The sequence below is a fragment of the Prionailurus viverrinus genome, chromosome A1 (genome assembly GCF_022837055.1).
Source record: "Prionailurus viverrinus isolate Anna chromosome A1, UM_Priviv_1.0, whole genome shotgun sequence".
NCBI lineage: Eukaryota > Metazoa > Chordata > Mammalia > Carnivora > Felidae > Prionailurus > Prionailurus viverrinus.
Window position 1 is genome coordinate 142,476,709 of NC_062561.1, and position 20,917 is coordinate 142,497,625.

General features: G+C 34.5%; 1 protein-coding gene across 1 annotated transcript in view; it reads right to left on the reverse strand.

The window, feature by feature from the left end:
- The window catches only part of TBCA (tubulin folding cofactor A), a 77,678-nt gene that overhangs the window by 14,026 nt on the left and 42,735 nt on the right, over positions 1–20,917 (reverse strand). Inside the window, exon 2 of the mRNA XM_047870701.1 lies at positions 1,957–2,062. Within this exon, the coding sequence (XP_047726657.1) occupies positions 1,957–2,062 (106 nt within the window). The remainder of the gene's footprint in view (positions 1–1,956; positions 2,063–20,917) is intronic.

Consider the following 20,917-nt stretch of genomic DNA (forward strand, 5'->3'; position numbering starts at 1 on the left):
AGAGAGAGAGACAGAGAGAGACAGAGAGAGAGAGAGACTGAGACTATAGCAGGCTCCACACTCAGTGCAGAGCCCAACATGAGGCTTGCTTCCATGACCCTGGGATCATGGCTTGAGACAAATCAAGAGCTGCATGCTCAACCAACTGAGCCACCCAGGTGCCCCAGACTTTTATTTTGGACACCCAAGAGAGTATCAAGTAGGTGATTAGTTGAATATATGTATCTCTGGAATGGTCAAGGCTAGAGATATAAATTGGGAGATACTGGCACTAGTCCCTCCCAAGTAAGCAGGAACTCTGGTTTTTTGTTTGTTTTGCTGCTCTTTTAAAGGCCATACCTAAAAGAATGCCTGGAACAGTATTTGGCAAGTAGCAGGGGATTCAATAAATATCTGTTGAGTAAATAAATGAGTAGACATAAAAACGATACTTAAAAGTTATAGAATGGTATGAGCTTACCCAGAGATTGTAGACAGAAGTCTTAAAGGTTAAAATACACACACACGCACACACACAGGCGAGTGCAGGATGGGGGAAGACAGCACAGGGGGAGGAGGAGGGTTTCAGCAAAGGAGACTGAAGAATAAGGATAGTGAAACAGGAGGAAAACAGGAGGCTAACCTATTAAAGATGCTAATATAAAAGAACGCTTCAAGGAGAGTGCTTGCTTACCTGTGTCAAATGCTGTTGAGGTGATGGAAGATGAGGACAAAGACATGAAAACAGTATCACTGATGGTTCTAACAAGGGTTAGGGAATATAATCCATTCTAATAGGAAGGAAGGTAGTACAGGTACAGATGCAGATAGGTTGAAAGATTTTGTCATGGGAAAAAGAGAAAGTCCCCAATAGCTTCTATTTTCTCAAGGAATTACGAAACAAGTGTCAGCTATGCTATGATGCTATGATGGATTTGCAATGATGTGGATGGAGCTTGAGTGTTTCATGGTAAGTGAAATCAGTCAGAGAAAGATAAATACCACATGATTTCACTTATATGTGGAATTTAACAAACAAAACAGATGGACAGATGGGAAGGGGGAAAAAAGAGAGTGGGAAACAAACCACAAGAGACTCTTAAGAATAGAGATCAAACTGAGGTGTGATGGAGGGAGGTGGGTGGCGGGAAGGGCTAAATGGGTGATGGGCATTAAGGAGGGCACTTGTTGGGATGAGCACTGGGTGTTTTATGTAAGTGATGAATCACTAAATTCTACTCCTGAAATCATCATTACAGAGTATGTTAACTAACTTGAATTTAAATAAAAATTTGAAAAAAAATGCTATGATGAGAATAAATAAGCTGTTATGGGACAAGAGAGGAGGAGCACCTATCTCCATCTTTAGGTAGAGTGTACAGGATGTTTAAAGGATAAACACGAATTTATAAGGAGAAGGTAGGTAGGAGAAGTGGGAAGAACATCTCACACATATGCAGTATGTCTGCGGCAAAGGAAAAGAGCATGATCAGGAAATGAAAAGGTCCAGGGAGGGAATGGCAAGAGATAAGGGTGGATAGGCAGGCACTCAAATCAAGAAGAACTTTGTATGCAGTACTAAGGAAACTGAAATTTGTCATGGGGAGAATCAGGAGAAGCCACTAAAAAGGGTAACATATATATTTATTTTGGTGGTCTTCAAATCAAAATATTCACAAAAATATCTGTAAATTTAAATATACAAGGATATTTAATATAATATTGTCATATATATATATATATGTATGTGTGTGTGTGTATTAAGGTTTACTTATTTATTTTTTTTTTTGAGAGAGAGAGAGAGAGAGAGAGAGAGAGAGAATATGAATCCCAAGCAGGCTCTGCACTGGAAGAGCACAGCCCAACGAAGGACTCGAAGCCACAAACTATGAGATCATGACCTGAGCCTGAGCTGAAACTAAGAGTCTGATGCTTAATTGACTGAGCCACCCAGGTACCCCAAGGATTCAATTTTACCTGCTTTTTAATGGCATAATTTTCACCATCTTCAGCTTTCATTTTTTCAATCTTTTCTTCTTGTTGTTTTGCTTCCTTTTCATACATCATTTTTTCTTTGACCAGTCTATAAATAAATCAGAAATGTTTCCAAGAATTAACTTTCTCTCTAGAAAACAGATCACAGGAAACAAAGAAACTATGTAAATATAAAACATGCTTAAAATAGCAAAGTATGTGTACTAGATGGGGAGGAGGAGAGGAAGGAAAGAAAAATACTTTAGCTATAGATGTCATACGTCTGATCCTCAGGCCCATGATATTCTATATCTCTCTAAAGCAGGTACAAACTTCAAAACATAAAACTCTTAAAATTTTTAATTAAAAACATATTTCACTATAATAATTGTATTTACAATGTAAAAACACACTCAAAATTATTATTACTAGTATTTCTGTCTAGCTTTATTATTAATATATGTTTTCCAAACTTTTATACACATACTTGAAACAACATAATGGAAAAAGCTCAGCTTACTGGGAAAAAATCAGTATATTGCATTCCAAATCCAAAACAAAGAAAGACAACAATAAACTTATTTAACAATCGTTTACTGTGCATTTAATCTTATCCCTGACATTCCTTGTGTGAGGGACTGGGGTAGATAGTTTAGACATGGTTCTCTTATAGACAAATAGTGGAAACACATATTTACTTACTAAAGCAAGAAAAGCTATTGATCTTTATCAATAAATCAGGAGATTTTCAACAATAAATTGGAATAGACAAATACAAAGTTCCACTGATTACCTCTCAGATAACCAAAATGCAATTAACCATAATAGCTCAATCTCTTGTAATCCTGATTAATAAAAGTTTTAATATAAAACAAAAATGTAGTTCAAGAAAACAGTAATATTCTGATATACACAATACCTAAAGTAGAATAAAAAGCTTTCACAGACCATACATATTAAAAGCAGCTTTCTCCATCTGGTTTGCTTACTTATTTCTACATATATGTTGATGGGATGGAATTTAAAAATCATTATTAGAACATGGCTCTTGTTTAATCACTTGCAATGAAAATTTGTAAATGTATTTCAAAGTATTTAATTTTCATGTTCTAATAGGTCTTAATATAAGTTCAGAAATCTAAAAAAAAATATTTTGGGGCGCCTGGGTGGCGCAGTCGGTTGAGCGTCCGACTTCAGCCAGGTCACGATCTCGCGGTCCGTGAGTTCGAGCCCCGCGTGGGGCTCTGGGCTGATGGCTCAGAGCCTGGAGCCTGCTTCCGATTCTGTGTCTCCCTCTCTCTCTGCCCCTCCCCCGTTCATGCTCTGTCTCTCTCTGTCCCAAAATAAATAAACATTGAAAAAAAAAAATTTTAAAAAAATAAAAAAAAATAAAAAAAAAAAAATAAAAAAAAAAATAAAAAAAATATTTTGTCCTTTTAAATCAGATTTTAAATTTGGATTTACATCACCACATAAACTACAAATTAAATATTAAAACACTAAAAATGGTCCAGTTTGGAATTTTGAGGTGTAAGCAAGGTTCATCTTGTCTTTCATGATCTCGTGTTCATGATAGAAAAAGAAAATATAATAAAATGATAACAATATTTACAGTAGAGTATTATATGACCTTCATACCCTTGTTCTGAAGTACTTCAAAGTGAAAAAACTAAGGTACAAAATAGATACAAAATACAAAATTTTATGTTACAATGAATATTAACAAACAACAGAGGATACTCAAGAAACAAATAATAAAGGACACTTGGGAAAGTACTATTTGTGGTTACCTGAGGAGTAAAGCACTAATGATTTGGGGTAGGCGAAGTCAGATGAGAGTTAAATTTTTTTTTGGGGGGGGGCTTTTACCTTTGAGTTTATTCTTCACTTGACTTTCAAAACATTCCTATAGCTGAATATTAACACAAACGCAATAGTAAGTAGTGAGCTACCATTATTATAGTCCTTCACTCATTCACTACTGCATATAAAACGCCAACAGTCAGTGGTATTCACTGGCCTCATTTAGAGATCTGACACTGAATATCACCCTTAGGCTAATGTTCATCCTCCTCCTATGCTTCTCCATCCAATGGTGCCATCTTTCCTGATTTGGATCAAAGTTCACCAGTTTTTTCAATTTTGAATAATTTTAAAGTTTGCTAGCTATTCCTTTACCAATATTTTCTAAGTTTTCTGGAATAAAGCAAAATTCAATTAGAAAGACACCTAAATACATTTAATAGTTTTAATTCTCTAAACATGGCTCTTTTGCAAGTTTTGCGAAAACTTGTACTAGTTAAAATAACAAGTACAAATATAAAGTCATAATTTGTTATACTTAAAAGGCATAATTAACTGAAAATATTTTCCATTATTGTTACAAACCCATACTCACAGAGGAACAGCAATTTCAAAATCTGGTCACTTTCAGTAGTTAGACAAATAAATAAATGACAGGAAACTACAAAAAGAAGTAACAGCAATAGAAAAGGATGGACATAAGGAGAAACTTTAAGAAATGAAAATCATTAGGACAGTGATAATCAACTAATAAGTTAAACTAATTATCTAAATATGACAATAACATGATCTTAAATACGTAGTCCAGTGTTTTCCAAACTACTCCATGGTATGTGAATGGTCAAATAAGCTTAAAAAACAGTTTGCCAAATTTTACAGATTTAGGATATGTATTTGTATGTTAAAAGGTCCTAAGAAGTCTTGCAGTAAGGAAATCAGTTTAACTTTGTTCAACTGCAAGCTTACTTGGGGCAAAAAAAAAAAAAAAAAAAAAGAAAAAAAAAAAGACTTTTTCCCCACTCAGCATTCTCCAGAACAGCTGTTCCTCAACACAAGTTTTGAGAAGTACATTGTAGATATCTGTCAACTACACAAATTTGTATACGACACATTTAAACATACTGTTCATAAAATTCTAAGTAGAATAAAAGTTTTGGGTAAATCAAGAATTAAGAGAACTTGAAATTAAAAAAGTTTTAGCTTAATTTGTCTTGATTTTAGTTTTTCTTACTGTAAATAAGATTTTCATAGTTATAACCAACCTTGTACTAAGGGCCATCTAATAAGTAACAGTCCAATACCAACTAAGGATACAGATAATCAGCCAATACAATTAACAGTGGTAATAAACTATAATAAATTGGTATTTAGAAAAACGTTATGGATATTTTCAAACAAAAAATCTAGAGAAAATAGCATAACAAATCCCATGTATTCTTCACTGAGCTTTCACAATTAATATTCTGACAGTCTTGTTTCATGTATCTCCTGCCACTTATTTACATATTTACTTATTATTATTTTCAGATATTTTATCTGGTTTGATTTTTGAGGTTAAAGCCTGTGACTTCTACCCCAACTCCTAGCCTTACACCCATCATATACAAAAATTAATTCAAAATGGATCAAAGATCTAAAAGGCTAAAATTATGTAACTTTTAGAAAAAAACATCAGGGATAAATCTTTTTTTTTAGGGGTAAACCTTGATAACCTTGTGACTTTCTAGATATAACACCAAAACCACAAGAAACAGAAAAAAAAATTGGCTTTTGTCAAAATCAAAAACTTTTGTGCTCTGAAGAACACTATTAGTTAAGTGAGAAAGACAACAGAATGGGAGAAAGTATGTGGAAATAATATATTGGGTAAATTTGTATCCAGAATATATAAGAACTCTTACAATTCAATAATAAAAAGACAAATAACCCAATGAAAAAAATCAGTAAAGGGAATCTGCATAGTATACAAATGCCCAATAAACACATGAAAAGATGATCAACATCATTAGTCTTCAGGGAAATGTACATCAAAATCACAGTAAGATATCACTTCATATTCATTAAGATGATTATAATTAAAAAGGAAGAAAAAAAAGTCAGATAATAACAAGTGTTGCTGACAAGGCATGTGGAAAAATTGAAACCGTCAAATCCTAATGGTAGGAACGCAAATTGGTGCAGCTGCTTTGGAAGTTTGGCCATTCCTCAAAAAGTTAAACATAGAGTTACCATATGTATCAGTAATTCCATTCCTAAGTATCTACCCAAGAGAAAAGAAAACATATGTCCACATAAAAACTTGTACATGAATGTTCACTGTAGCATTATGCATAATAGGCAAAATGTGAAAACAACTCAAGAGTCTATCAAATGATGAATGGACAAATAAAATATGATATACCCATACACTGGAATAATATTTAACATTAAAAAGAAATGGAATACTGATTTATGCTGTAACACGGATGAACCTTGAAAACATGCTAAGTCAAAGTAGCCAGACAGAAAAGCCCACATATTTATACGATTCTATTTATAAGATATATCTGGAATAGGCAAGTCTGTGGAGACAGATTAGTAGTTGACTAGGACTAGAAAGGATGAGGGAAGAACTGGGAGTCTAATTTAATTGCTAAAGGGTCAGGGGTTTATTTTTTCAGGTGATGAAATGTTCTAAAAATAACTGTGGGGACAGTTGTACAACTCTATGAATATACTAAAACCAAATAAACAGTATACTTTACATAGATGATTTGTATGGTATGTAAATTATATCTCAACAAAGCTGTTTACAAAAAGAAAAGAAAAAAGAACTTGCTAGGATCACAAAATCCGCTACAAGTATGTATTCACTGGATACATTCAAGCTTAGAATTGTGACAGTTTAACATGTGAACATCCAGTATAGAAATGTACATTGACTTACAGTTTAAAAGTGCTTTAACAGTTTTCAGTATTGAGATAAAAACATCCTCTGCGATCAAAGATTTCAAAATAAAATCATTAATGGGTATCACTACAGAAACTTCTGTAGGAGCTCCTTTTAAACAGCTAAAGAAACTTGCTGGGACAGAGATGGCAAGTTAGTTGCCAGTCTGCTCAAATGACTCCTAAAGATGCTTTTGATTCACAATGTTAAAAAGAATTAAAAAAACAAAAACAGATTTGTTGCCATATTTAACAACTAGGAGACATAATTTAACTTACATATAAGTCTGGATTTCTCTTGAATGTTTTTCATCAGGGAACATTGGGGCTGCTTTCCTTCTACTGGATGGGAGCTAAGTAGTGGCTACTGGTTTGTTTTTTTTTTTACATGAGACATGCTTTTCACTTTGCCCCAGTTCACACAACTTCCTGTTTCCCAAACATTCAGGTCTAACACCTGGTCCCTATAAGCAAATTAGTTTGTCATCTTTGCTGGAGTAACTTATATATCATCAATGCATCAATGTGATATCAATAGCAATAGTGCTATTACTATTTTTATTATTTTTATAGCATCATGATTATTATTCAGAATATCAAGGATACTGATAGTATCCTAACCTAGGTTACTAAACTCTCCTAAATGAAAGTAGCTGACATGGAATGGACTAACAGAAAGAGGCATATTCAATTAACATCCTATAATTCAAAGTCTCAGAACAAGGGTTGGCAAACTATGGCCAATGAGCCAAATTTGCCCTGCCACTTGTTTTAGTATGGTCTGAGGGCTATGAATGATTTTTAAAGGTTTAAAAAATATTTGTAATATTAAATTTAGTATTTTTAAATGGTTAGAAAATTATTTTGCAACATGTAAAAATGTAAAAATCATATGGAATTCAAATTTCAGTGTCCATCCACACTCATTCATCTATGTATCTCCTGTGACTGACTACTTTCATGCAATGACAGCGGAGATGAGTAGTTGTGATAGAACTGTATGGCCCACATAGCCTAAAATATATACTATCTGTTCCTTTACAAAAATGGGTTGCTGACTTAGAAGACTGCTACTTAATTCCATCCAACCTTTAACTATCTTAGCGTTTACCACACAACACTGAAGCCAGTTTGTTAGCTAGGTCTTATGTTCCTGGAAGATGGGATTAAGAGAAATTCTTGACCTGTATACATAGTAAGCACTCAATGTTTGTTAAATGAATAAAAAGCTGAATATACAAATCTCACTATTGCCTTTTAACATTTTCAACTTAAAGAGATATACAAAACAACCCTAAAGCTAACAAAAGTGATTCACAAAACTTGAGAAATAAGAAAAACATGATTTTTGAGAAAGTATGCAATAAAAGAGATGGATTCCATGCCTAGGCCCACAGATGATTTTGGTTGGTAATCCAAGTCATCCTATTCCATTGTGCTTGTTACAGAAAATAGCACAACAACCCCAGCAAAATGGAAGAGACTCTTAATTCCATACTACATTTGACAAGTAAAGGTGCTGAATATTTGCATGGCTATTGGCATATCAAAACAAAAAAAAAAAAAGTAAAGTTTTTGTTTAAAAAGCCCTATTTTGTACCACCTTATACCTGTCAGAATGGCTAACATTAACAACTCAGGCAACAACAGATGTTGGTGAGGATGCAGAGAAAAAGGATCTCTTTTGCATTGCTGGTGGGAATGCGAGCTAGTGCAGCCACTCTGGAAAACAGTATGGAGGTTCCTCAAAAAACTAAAAATAGAACTACCCTACGACCCAGCAATTGCACTAGTAGGCATTTATCCACGGGATACAGGTGTGCTGTTTTGAAGGGACACATGCACCCTCATGTTTATAGCAGCACTATCAACAATAGCCTAAGTATGGAAAGAGCCCAAATGTCTACTGATGGATGAATGCATAAAGAAAATGTGGTATATATATACATACATACGTACATACAATGGAGTATTACTCGGCAGTCAAAAAGAATGAAATCTTGCCATTTGCAACTACGTAGATGGAACTGGAGGGTATTATGCTAAGTGAAATTAGTCAGAGAAAGACAAAAATCATATGACTTCACTCATGTGAGGACTTTAAGAGACAAAACAGATGAACATAAGGGAAGGAAAACAAAAATAATATAAAAACAGGGAGGGGGACAAAACAGAAGAGACTCATAACTATGGAGAACAAACTGAGGGTTACAGGAGGGGTTGTGGAAGGGGGGATGGACTAAATGGGTAAGGGGCACTAAGGAATCTAGTCCTGAAATCATTGTGGCAGTATATGCTAACTAACTTGGATGTAAATTTTTAAAAATAAAAAAAAAAATTAAAAAAAAAAGCCCTATTTCATGAAAAGGCTCAGGAAGCAAGTTATTGAACAGCAAATGTATTGCCCTGGAAAAAGAAAAAAAAATCACAGAAACCTAGTAATGCTCACATATAAAATTACAGTGAATAAAGTGTCAGGGGGCAAGATGCAGCAGGAGAAATTGAAAAGGTTCCACTCCCAGACAGTATAAATCAATGTATTAATGAAAAGTCACATGACATGATACAGCATATATAAGTTTAATTAACTTCACTAGATAGTATCAAATTGCTTTCCAAAGTAGTTGTATCAATTGATACCCACACTGCACTGTATGAAATATCCTAGTGCTCCTTGGCATCCTGATCAACAACTGGAATTGTCAGAATTATTAAGTTTCTGACAATAAGAAGAATGTGAAATGGTATTATATCATAGTTTGAAATATTAACTTTCCTGATAGTTTATAAGGCTATCTATGTTTATTAAAATAATAGACACTGGATAAGTATTTGCTAAATCACTGAGTGAATATCTTCTGACTCTATTCCCTTCCTTTGGGGGAAGGCTAAGATTTAGTAAGAAAGCTTAACTCAAGTATATATTCACAGTTTTTAAATTTGTTACTAAAATATTTTTCTGTAAATAATTATACGGTCTTATACAGAAATACATGAAAAATTATAAAAAATTAAAATTAAAAAAACATTCATAGTCTCATTGCTTAAATAACCATTGATCCAAAATGCACACAATTCCAAAATCCAAAAACGTTTTTAAAAAAGGAAATTTAAGGGGCGCCTGGGTGGCGCAGTCGGTTGAGCGTCCGACTTCAGCCAGGTCACGATCTCGCGGTCCGTGAGTTCGAGGCCCGCGTCGGGCTCTGGGCTGATGGCTCGGAGCCTGGAGCCTGTTTCCGATTCTGTGTCTCCCTCTCTCTCTGCCCCTCCCCCGTTCAAAAATCTAAAAAAATTTGGAATGCAGAAATACATATGGGCCCAAGTGTTTCATATAAGGGATTATGGAACTGTATTAACATTAAAACAATATATTTATTTTGAGAGAGAGTGCATACAAACAGGGGAAGGGCAGAGAGAAAGAGATAGACAAGCAGGCTCGTTGCTGTCTGCACAGAGCCCAATGTGGGGCTCAAACCCAGGAACCATGGAATCATGACCTGAGCAGAAACCAAGAGCTGGACACTTAACAAACAAACTAAGCCACCTAGGTGCCCCTATGTTAACATTTTTAATACTTCCCATAGTCCTTTTCTTTCAAACACATATGTGTAAAAATTCATATGTGCGTTTATATAAATAATTGGAAAAATGTATCATTGTCTTTCTTTTTTTACTGAAGTACAGTTGACACACATTGTTACATTATTTTCAGGTATACAACATTAATGATTCAACAAGTTTCTACCTCATGCTATGCTCAGTGTATCATTTTCAATATTACTAAACATTTTTTTAAAAATGTAGCTGTTAGTGGCTACATATCATTTCATAGTACCAGTAGGAGAGCTTAATAAAGTATTATTTTATTGGATACTTAGGCCATTCCCATATTATAAATAATACTGTAATGAACATCCCTACTCATAATTCTATAGAATGTATTATATTTTACTGCATAGTATTTAAAATATATAGTGCCTGATAAGAAATTAGACCAAGTCCTTTTCCAATAAATGATAAGTGATCATTTACTAATGAATACTTCCTTTTCTTACTGATGTGATAAGCCACCTTTGCCATTCATTAGTAATAATAAACAAAATACAAATATTATATCAATCTATCCTATTTTAGCCTTGCTGTTATTTCCTTTTAGTCAGAGAAAATAGTATGCCAGATTTCACTGTTTAACTATCAATAAACATATCAAACTTTAAAGAGATAAAAAGTTAATGAGAAAAATATGGAAAATGGCACATTCAGGGAAAAGAAGATAAGTCTGATAATCAATAGGAATTGTAGATAGTACAGAAAAAAAGCAGGATAAGATTAAAAAATTTTTTTTTCACATTTATTTATTTTTGAGAGACAGAGCGAGAGACAACATGAGTTGGAGAGGGACACAGAGAGAGAGGAGGGACACCGAATCTGAAGCAGGCTCCAGGCTCTGAGCTGTCAGCAGAGAGCCTGACGTGGGGCTCGAATTCACGGACCATGAGATCATGACCTGAGCTGAAGTTGGTCGCTTAACTGACTGAGCCACCCAGGAGCCCCCTGAAATTATTTTTTAAATAAAATTTTCCAGAGTTGGAAAAAAACAATAACCTTAAAGACAAGTGCCAACTAGAATCAATGAAAAAAACCACATCTTATATACACTGCTGAAAATTTCCAAAGATCCAAGAAAAAGAAAACTTTTAAAGAGAAAAAAAAAAGATTGACATATTTCACATTAATAATACCAGGTACCAGAAGACAATGGATCAATCTCTTCAAGTTCTCAGAGACAATGATTTGTAAATTGGATTTATAACTGTAATATTAAGGGAAAAATTCACTGACTCATTTAGCAATTATTTACTGAGGGTTTCCTATGTGCCAGGCATGATTTTAGGTACCAAGGATGTAGCTAGTGAACAAAACTACAAAAATCTCTGCCCTATGGCACTTTTTAGTGGGAAAGAGAAGAAATAAATAAGTAAATTGTATAGTGTGTTAGAATGTGATAAGTGCTTTAAGAGAAAAAGCAGTAAAGAAGGATTGGTAATACGTGGGATTTGCAATTTAAAATAGGATGGTTAGAGAAGGCCTCTTCGAGAAAAGGATATGTGAATTAAGATCTGAAAAAGGCAAGAAGTCATTTGGATAGGTGATGAAATAAGTTATAGGCCAGGGGAATATTTTTTACTTCTATAAAAATTCAGGAAGTATTTATAATGCCCCCTTCCTGAGAAATTTACTAAAGAATATACTCCAGCAAACTGAAGATGAAAATCAAGAAAAAAATCATGGTAAATATAAATGCAACAGTCTAGTAAAGAAAAAAAATATCCCAGGATTGAAATTGTGCTATAGGCCTGGAAAAGAGTCTAAATAAGAATCTTACTGTGGAATCTTACAACAGCATCTTTAAGAATTAGAGGAATGGAATAGATTATTTTTTAATTTTACTTTTTTAAAAGTTTATTTATTTATTTTTGGGAGAGAGACAGAGAGAGTTAGCATGGCAGGGGCAGAGAGAGAGAGGGAAAAAGAGAATCCCAAGCAGGCTACACATTGTCAGCATGGAGCCTGACGCAGGACTCAAACCCATGAATTGTGAGATCATGATTTGAACTGAAAATAAGAGTTGGATTCTAAACAGACTGTGTCACTCAGGTGCCCCTGGAATAGATTCTAAGGAACAGATACAAGGAGTTAGAAGATAGAAGAGAAGTCATATTTTTTGCCTCTTCTCAATTGAAAAAAAAAAAAAAAAAGACAATTGGAAACTCCAGGAAAATTCCTCCCCCACCACGATGTTATGGTTGTAATATGAAGCAATTACTGGAAAAGAAAATTAATTTAACTTAGATTTGTAAGAATAATCTCCTTTGGGCAGCACAGGATCCACTGAAAAATAAATGCAATACTATGATATTTATTATATTTAAAATGATATATAATTTATTCATTTTCAACTTTTAAAATAAACTTATCAGCAAAAATATATCTTTCCCCACTTATCTATTCAATCATGTTTTTAATGTTTGTTTAAAAGCTAAGGAGTAGGTGATGGGCATTGGAGAGGGCATCTTTTGGAATGAGCACTGGGTGTTGTAGGGAAACTAATTTGACAATAAATTTCATATAATAAAAATAAATAAATAAATAAATAAATAAATAAATAAATAAATAAATAAATAAATAAAAGCTAAGGAATGTCTACCTATTTTTTTTTTCATAAAAACCATGATGTAAGTGATGGCTACGATGACCCTTGACTAGCCAATGAAACTTTACCATTTCATAAAAGTTAAAGAAAACTTTCATAAAAGTGATTACACCTGTGTAATCAATTTCCTGTATTAAATGCCTGTTTGAGATTCCTAGCATGATTTCCTTTTTCCCGAGTGATATAGTTCTCCTCTACTGACATAACTAGTAACAAGCTCTCCTGTTTCTGAAGAAACAAATGCTTTTGAGATGTTTATTGTATGAGACATAAGGAAAAAAAGAAACTTGTATCAAGGGCCTAATATAAACAGAGCTTTAAGTACTTTATTGCATTAAACAGTTACAGTTCTATTTAAGTATCATCCCCATTTTACAGTCTCTTGTTCATTATCTCTCCTTACGATGTTTTTAAAGTCTTTAGATTTCATGAGAACTGAACCAGGATCAATATTTCAGAAACGAATAAAATACAAGCTACATTATTTTGTGTATCTTTGAGAAAAATGATAATATTAATGAAAATTAAGCTGAAGAAACACAGCAATGTTTATAAAAGAAGTTAGGTTGGATGAAGGACTTTTGATGTTTTAGCATTTCCAATGGCCACCATCAAATCTGCTTCTCCCAAAACTAGCCCTATGGAAAAGTTTAACAGTTACAACTCAAGAGATAGTTACAACAATGGAAAACACAAAATATAAAACATTTAGGCAAAAGCTTTAATCATTCAAGATAAGCTAAAATTAAAATAGGATAATAAAAGCTGTTAACACACAGTGATCATTTACTATGGACCAGATACTATGTCAAAGCGTGCTGCATGCATTATGTCATTTAATCCTCAAAACAACCTTATAAAATAGGTACCATTATTATTTACATCTTAGTAACAACTAAACTGCAATTCACAGAGCTTGTCCAAGTTCTCATAGCTGTTAAGTGTCCCAGAACTGTTTTATTTCAAAGTCAGTCTTCGCTACTACTTATACATTTTTATTTATTTGTTTTTAAATTTATTTAAATTCAAGTTAGTTAACATATAGTGTAGTATTGGTTTCAGGAGTAGAACCCAGTGATTGATAACTTACATGGAACACCCAGTGCTCATCCCAACAAATGGCCTCCTTAATGTCCTTCACCCATTTAGCCTATCCCCCTCACCCACGTCCAGCAACCCTCAGATTGTTCTCTGTATTTAAGAGTCTCTTACTCTTTCTTATTTTTCTTTTCCTTTCCCTATGTTCATCATCCTTTCCCTATGTTCCCTATGTTATGTTCTTAAATTCCACGAATGAAGTCATCTGATATTTGTCTTTTTCTGACTTATTTCACAAATCATAATACACTCTAGTTCCATCCACGTTGTTGCAAATGGCAGGATTTCATTCTTTTTGATCATCGTGTAGTTTTCCACTGTGTGTGTGTGTGTGTGTGTGTACACACACACACACACACACACACACACCACATCTTCTTTATCCATTTGTTAGTGGATGGACATTTGGGCTCTTTCCATAACTTGGCTATTGTTGATAACACTACTACAAACACTGGGGTGCACGTGCCCCTCCAAATCAGCATTTTTGTACTCTTTGGGTAAATACCTAGTAGTGCAATTGCTGGGTCATAGGGTAGTTCTATTTTTAATTTTTTAAGGAACCTCCGTACTGTTTTCCTGAGTGGCTGCACCAGTCTGCATTCCCACCAGCAGTGCAAACGGGTCCCCCTTTCTCTGCATCCTCACCAGCATCTCGTTTCCTGAGTTGTTAAAGTTAGCCATTCTGACAGGTGTGAGGTGGCATCTCATTATGTTTTTTTTTTTAATTAAAAAAAATTTTTTTTTCAACGTTTATTTATTTTTGGGACAGAGAGAGAGACAGAGCATGAATGGGGGAGGGGCAGAGAGAGAGGGAGACACAGAATCTGAAACAGGCTCCAGGCTCTGAGCCATCAGCCCAGAGCCTGACGCGGGGCTCGAACTCATGGACCGTGAGATCGTGACCTGGCTGAAGTCGGACGCTTAACCGACTGCGCCACCCAGGCGCCCCGTCATCTCATTATGGTTTTGATTTGTGTCTCTCTGATGATGAGTGATATTGAGCATCTTTTCATGTGTCTGTTGGTCATCTGGATATCTTCTTTGGAAAAGTGTCTATTATTGTCTTCTGCCCATTTCTTCACTGGATTATTTGTTTTTTGGGTGTTGAGTTTGACAAGTTCTTTACAGATTTTGGATACTGACCCTTTATCTGATATGTCATTTGCAAATATCTTCTCGCATTCCATCGGTGCCTTTTAGTTTTGTTGATTGTTTCCTGTGCTGTACAAAAGCTTTTCATCTGGATGAGGTACCAACAGTTCACTTTGGCTTTTATTTCCCTTGCTTTGGGAGACGTGTCTAGTAAGAAGTTGCTGCAGCCAAGGTCAAAGAGGTTGTTGCCTGTTTTCTCCTCTCCGATTATGATGGTTTCTTGTCTTACATTTAGGTGTTTCATCTATTTTGAATTTATTTTTGTGTATGGTATAAGAATCTAGTCCTGTTTCATACTTCTACATGTCGCTGCCCAATTTTCCCAGCATCATTTGCTAAAGAGGCAGTCTTTTTTCCATTGGACACCCTTTCCTGCTTTGTCAAAGATTAGTTGACCATACATTTGTGGGTCCCCCTCTGGGTTCTCTATTCTGCTCCACTGATCTATTTATAACTTACAGTTATCTATTTATAACTTTTTAAAATGTGTTTAAACATTTGAACACATTAAAAAAAAAGTTAAAATGGGCTCAACTGTAAAAGGCATTATTGGTTGCCTATCCAACAGCCACTTCTTACTTGCCAACAGAATCTAATTTTGTTTATGATCATCCAAGCAGCAGGGCATAACCTCTAAAAAGAATCCAATCATACCCTCTGCCAAGTGATAGCTTAGGCATGTGTAAGTGATCCATTTGCGGCCATAGCTACATAAAGGCCATCTGTTGGGGGCTTCTGAGAAGGTTGCCATTCTTCATAAATGCATTATAAGCAGATATAATTCCATTTTCTCCCCTAGACATCATCACCTGTGACACCTGCCACTTGTGGCAAGTACTATGGGATCATGAGGAGATCCAGCCTAAAAGGACAGGTCACTCTGGGATGTTAGAGAACTTGAGTTTTTGATGATGGTATTAAACCACTGAATTAACCAACTCTGAAACACTCTACCTCCAATTTCTTTATCGTATGAGATGATGAATACCCTTACTGTTTAAGCCACATATAGCTTGATTTTCTATTACTCTGAAGCTAAAAGCATCTCAAGTTAAAGAGTCATTAATAGCAGAAGATTGTTCTACAGGTATGAAATAATGTTTTCTTACTTTGGATTAATTCATTCTGAACTGATAAATCACTCAGAAATTGAGATACCTCATTTCTTCTTCCCAAGTACAAATAAACATGAAAACGGTAGAGGAAATTACTTATATGATACCCAATTTTATGTTTTCTATTGTTTTAACAAATACTCCACATAAATTTTGTGCGGAAGTCTCTATTTCACACTTTAAACATCTATAAAAATTTAAACATTTGTGCTTATTTTTAATAATCATGGTGGTTACTGGAGGCTAATATCCATAAGTAATATCATATTTTCAATTTACAAAGTACTTCTATAATTTACAGGATACTGGATATTATACAGTAAAATATCAATGCCTCTAAACCGTAACTTACAGAAGAGTGGGTATTAGATAGTTCAACAGTAAAAGTCTATAAACTATTATGAGGGTAAGATGTTTAATGGTGCTACAAAAGAAACAATATGGCACCAGGGAAACTGTATGTACTTACAACTTAGAGCTCAATAACTTGTCAAATGGATTTAAAATCTGTATCTTTCCCAGTGACGAGGGAAAAAATATTCAAGATTAGAAAAAGAAGTTCTTAACAAGTAAAGCAAGTTTTTCTGCCAAACACAACAGGAGAAAGCAGTGTACAGAAATCAAAGTAAAAGAGTGAATTGTAGGCTTTTGTAAACTAAAGGTATAGTAATGAGACACCAGGCACACAGAAGAAATACAGAAGGATATGGGAACAAAAATACCAAGAGAGACGCAGGGAAAAAAAATCTACTCATTTGGGAAAATCCAAGTGGACTGCAAATGAGAGGCTTAGCCCCTTAATTAAGAATTCTCACTAGTTCCTTAATAAGAAAGAACTGAAGGCTAACATCAGAATCTGATGATTTAATACTTATGGTCTATACAGTAAAATGTGTGTAGTAAAAATTTAGTTGAGTTTTAGTGATTCCTCACTTTTGAGGTCATTATAAAGTCCCAAGTGAGATTTCCCCAAATTTCAACCAATTACTATAGTCAAAATTTGGAGGATCAGGAAAACGAAGGAAGAACATGCTACAGTCTTGTCTTAAATAAAACAAAAATGTGCTACACACCAACATGCATCAAATGAGCTGGAGGTGGAGCTGGAACTTGTTCTTAGAATACCTTCTTTGCTCTTTATCCTCTTCCCCCAGCTCACTCATTCTTAAAAATTAAACTCAAAAATGTCCTTGTCTTCCCGAAGGACTACTCGAACTTCTTCCCTACCACTCCCAAGCTGCTACTGTAAATCCTTCCTATGGATCTTCATGGCATATAGGATTTACCAAAGTAGGTTAAATTTTGTCTACTTCTACACTTGATAGTGGATGCCCATACAAATGAAAATGTGCCCCCTTCTCAGTGCCCATGAGAGTGTGTGCCTCACAGGTATGTTTACTGAACACACTCACAATTACCCTGAGAGGTAAACAGGGCAGTCATCTCCATTTTCAAATGGGAAACTGTGATACAAAGAGGTGAAATGACTCACCTAATGACAGCTGTCCAGGTGATGGTGAAATTAGGATTTGAAAACATGACTTGTAACTTCCAGTGTCAATACTAACATATCATACCATCTTATGTCTGAAGTAAATAAAGCAATTTTCAGTATTCAAATTTCTTTTATCCGTTCCCAAAGTAAAATCATTCCATGGTTCAAATATGAATAGCACAAAAGAGTACAAAGTGAAGCAACCCACCACCCACACCCTAATCCCAGCAGCTCAGTTCTCATCACTGGAAGCAACAAGTTACCAATTCTTGTGTATCTAAATGAAAGAAATTAAATGTTTAATTTATGGTATTTGTTACCTTACCATCTCCCAGTACCCTTCAGTTAATCTCCTAAACTGGAGATGGTTCAAGATATATTCACTGCTCAAATAGAACATATACTTTAATAATTTAACTTTAATATATATGATGGGACATTCTCTAAACAGCTAAAATGATGCATGACAAATATAAAATGAATACCACTATTTTCTTTGCAATATTATGAATCTCAGGGGCTAACAAGCTAATAAATCTTAGAAATTAATAATACAAAAAACACAAATGTAAACTAATTATTTCACTAATTCTCTAAACTGTCTCTTAAAGGTTTTGAGTTATCAGTGAGATTGAAAGTATGTACTAATGAAGGGGCTACAGATACTCTGAATAGCTTCAAGTTTGTATGAAAAAGCAATAGCACCTCCCACAGCTGCTTCATCTCCGTACAAAAGCCTCTGACAGTTTTAATTATTACCTGAAAATCACAAATCTCTCTATACACTTGACTTTTTATCTTCTGTCCAGACCCATATCTCTGTCTTAATAACATCTCTATTTGGACATCCCACCAGCAACTAATTGTAAACAAGGCTGAAAACTAAGCTTATCATTATCCCACTCAAAAATGATGCCCTTTTCCCCAACTTGAGCTATCAACATCAGAATCAAGCCCTGGCTTCCAAGTTCACTATGAGTCAAGGGTGTGATACAGCTACAAAAGAAACAAAACAAAACCCAGCCATTTCAATCTTAGATGCATTAAAAGGAGAAAACAAAACATGGTAGGTAAACATTACTGCACTGGAAGAATGGCATTGGTACTATGATTATTCATAATTTACTTTATTTTTTAAGTTTATTTATTTTTCAGAGAGAGTGGAAGTGGGGGGGCAAGCAGACGAAGGGGGACAGAGGATCCAAAGCAGGCTCTGCACTGACAGCAGCAAGCCCAATGTGGGGCTCAAACTCACAAACCATGAAATCCTGTCTTCACCCAAAGTCAGACACTCAACCGACTGAGCCGCCCAGGCACCCCATTCATAATTTACTTCTACTTATATATAACTTAGATATAAAAGGGATTTGAGGCATCATCTGAAGAAAGACCCTGACAAACTACAATATTAACAGAGGAATATCCAACATCGTCATTCTGTTCTGTGAGATAGTTCAGCTTGCCTAAAACATTCAGATAGTTCATGAACTATGTATTTACTCCAAATTAATATAGGTTATCAAGACCAAAATGAGCAAAGAAAATATCATTTAATGAAAATGACTTTAGCTGATCCATGACTGTCACTTCTCATAAATAAGTTGACATCACTTAGAATATCTGAATTTCACCAAATTATAAAATAAGCCCAATTTAATGATATTTTACTATAATAATTATTCTTGGTGATCCATTAACTCAAGTTATTTATGGAATTACTGATGTGAACATTTTGGAGCTAAATCTGAGATATTTCAGTTGTAGAGCTCTAGGATGCAGAGGAAAAACTCATGGCTTTGGGATTATGACCATTATACAAAGGTACTTTGATATGTAATGTAGTTTTACAGTTTTTTGTACCAAGATCTGTTCATTAGGTCAAAATGGTTCAAGAAGAAACAAAGATTTCTCCTGTGTTTAAATTACTGGTACTGAGGTCTTGTTTAAGTCCTTTACAACAGAAAGATGATAAAATAATTAACTAATAAGAATTTCCATTCAGAAAAAATGTAAGAGTTGAAAATAATTTTCACACTATATTCCATCTAAAGGTATACAAGTACAGTAATTTGGTACATGCTAAACAACCTACTTCAAATGTATATTTATTTTGTACTTTACCATGTTTAAATCATTTTTTTTCATACAAGTCAAATTTTTAAGTCTTTAACTACTCAAATAATATTTGGTAATGATACCTGATATAGACCCATATGTGATACAATTTTAACAGCTAGCAAATCTGGTTTTAGAATTCAATATAGTAAAATTTTCTGAATTATTCTAGGATTAGATTAGTGATTCCCAATGACTCTGAAAATCTTTTTTGTCTATGTCACATTAACTATAGTCTGTAGTTTTCAAGAAGTTTGTGTTATCTCTAATATTACACTCTTTTTTCAATGGTTTACTCAGAGTAAAACAGTCATTTTACAGCCTGACTTCCCAAATTTGTCAGTAAACACTGTTTAAAAATGTTGCATTTTTACAACTGGAGGCACACCACCCTTAGCTCTTGCCCCGTGAACAATGTGTTAGCATGTAAAAACATAAAAAACCTCTAACTTTATCTCACCAAAAGAGAAGAATACACAATGAATTTTATGGCATTTCAAGAGTATCACAACTTTTTGCAAGTTGTTCTACATAGTCTTCTTAGACTATTTCAGATGAGTTATTTGATAGAATCTTTCATGATTCTTATTCTGTGGATAGACTATCATGATTATATATGGACATACCTGTAATAAACACCCTTCTCTGGTCAACCTAAAAAACCCAGGTAATAACAGCAGCATTTGGGGTTAAAGAAAGACATGGGATGGGGCACATGGCTAGCTCAGGTGTTGGAGCATGCAACTCGTGATCTAGGGCTTGTAAATTCGAGCCCCACATTGGGTGTAGAGATTACTTAAAATCTAGAAAGAAAAGAAAGAAAGAAAGAAAGGAAGGAAGGAAGGAAGGAAGGAAGGAAGACAGACACAGGAGCTAGCTCAAACTTGTTTATATTTAGGGGGCAAATCTATCTGTTAAATTTTTTTTTAATGTTTTTATTTACTTTTGAGACAGAGAAAGACAGAGCATGAGCAGGGGAGGGGCAGAGAGAGAGGGAGACACAGAATCTGAAGCAGGCTCCAGGCTCTGGGCTGTCAGCAG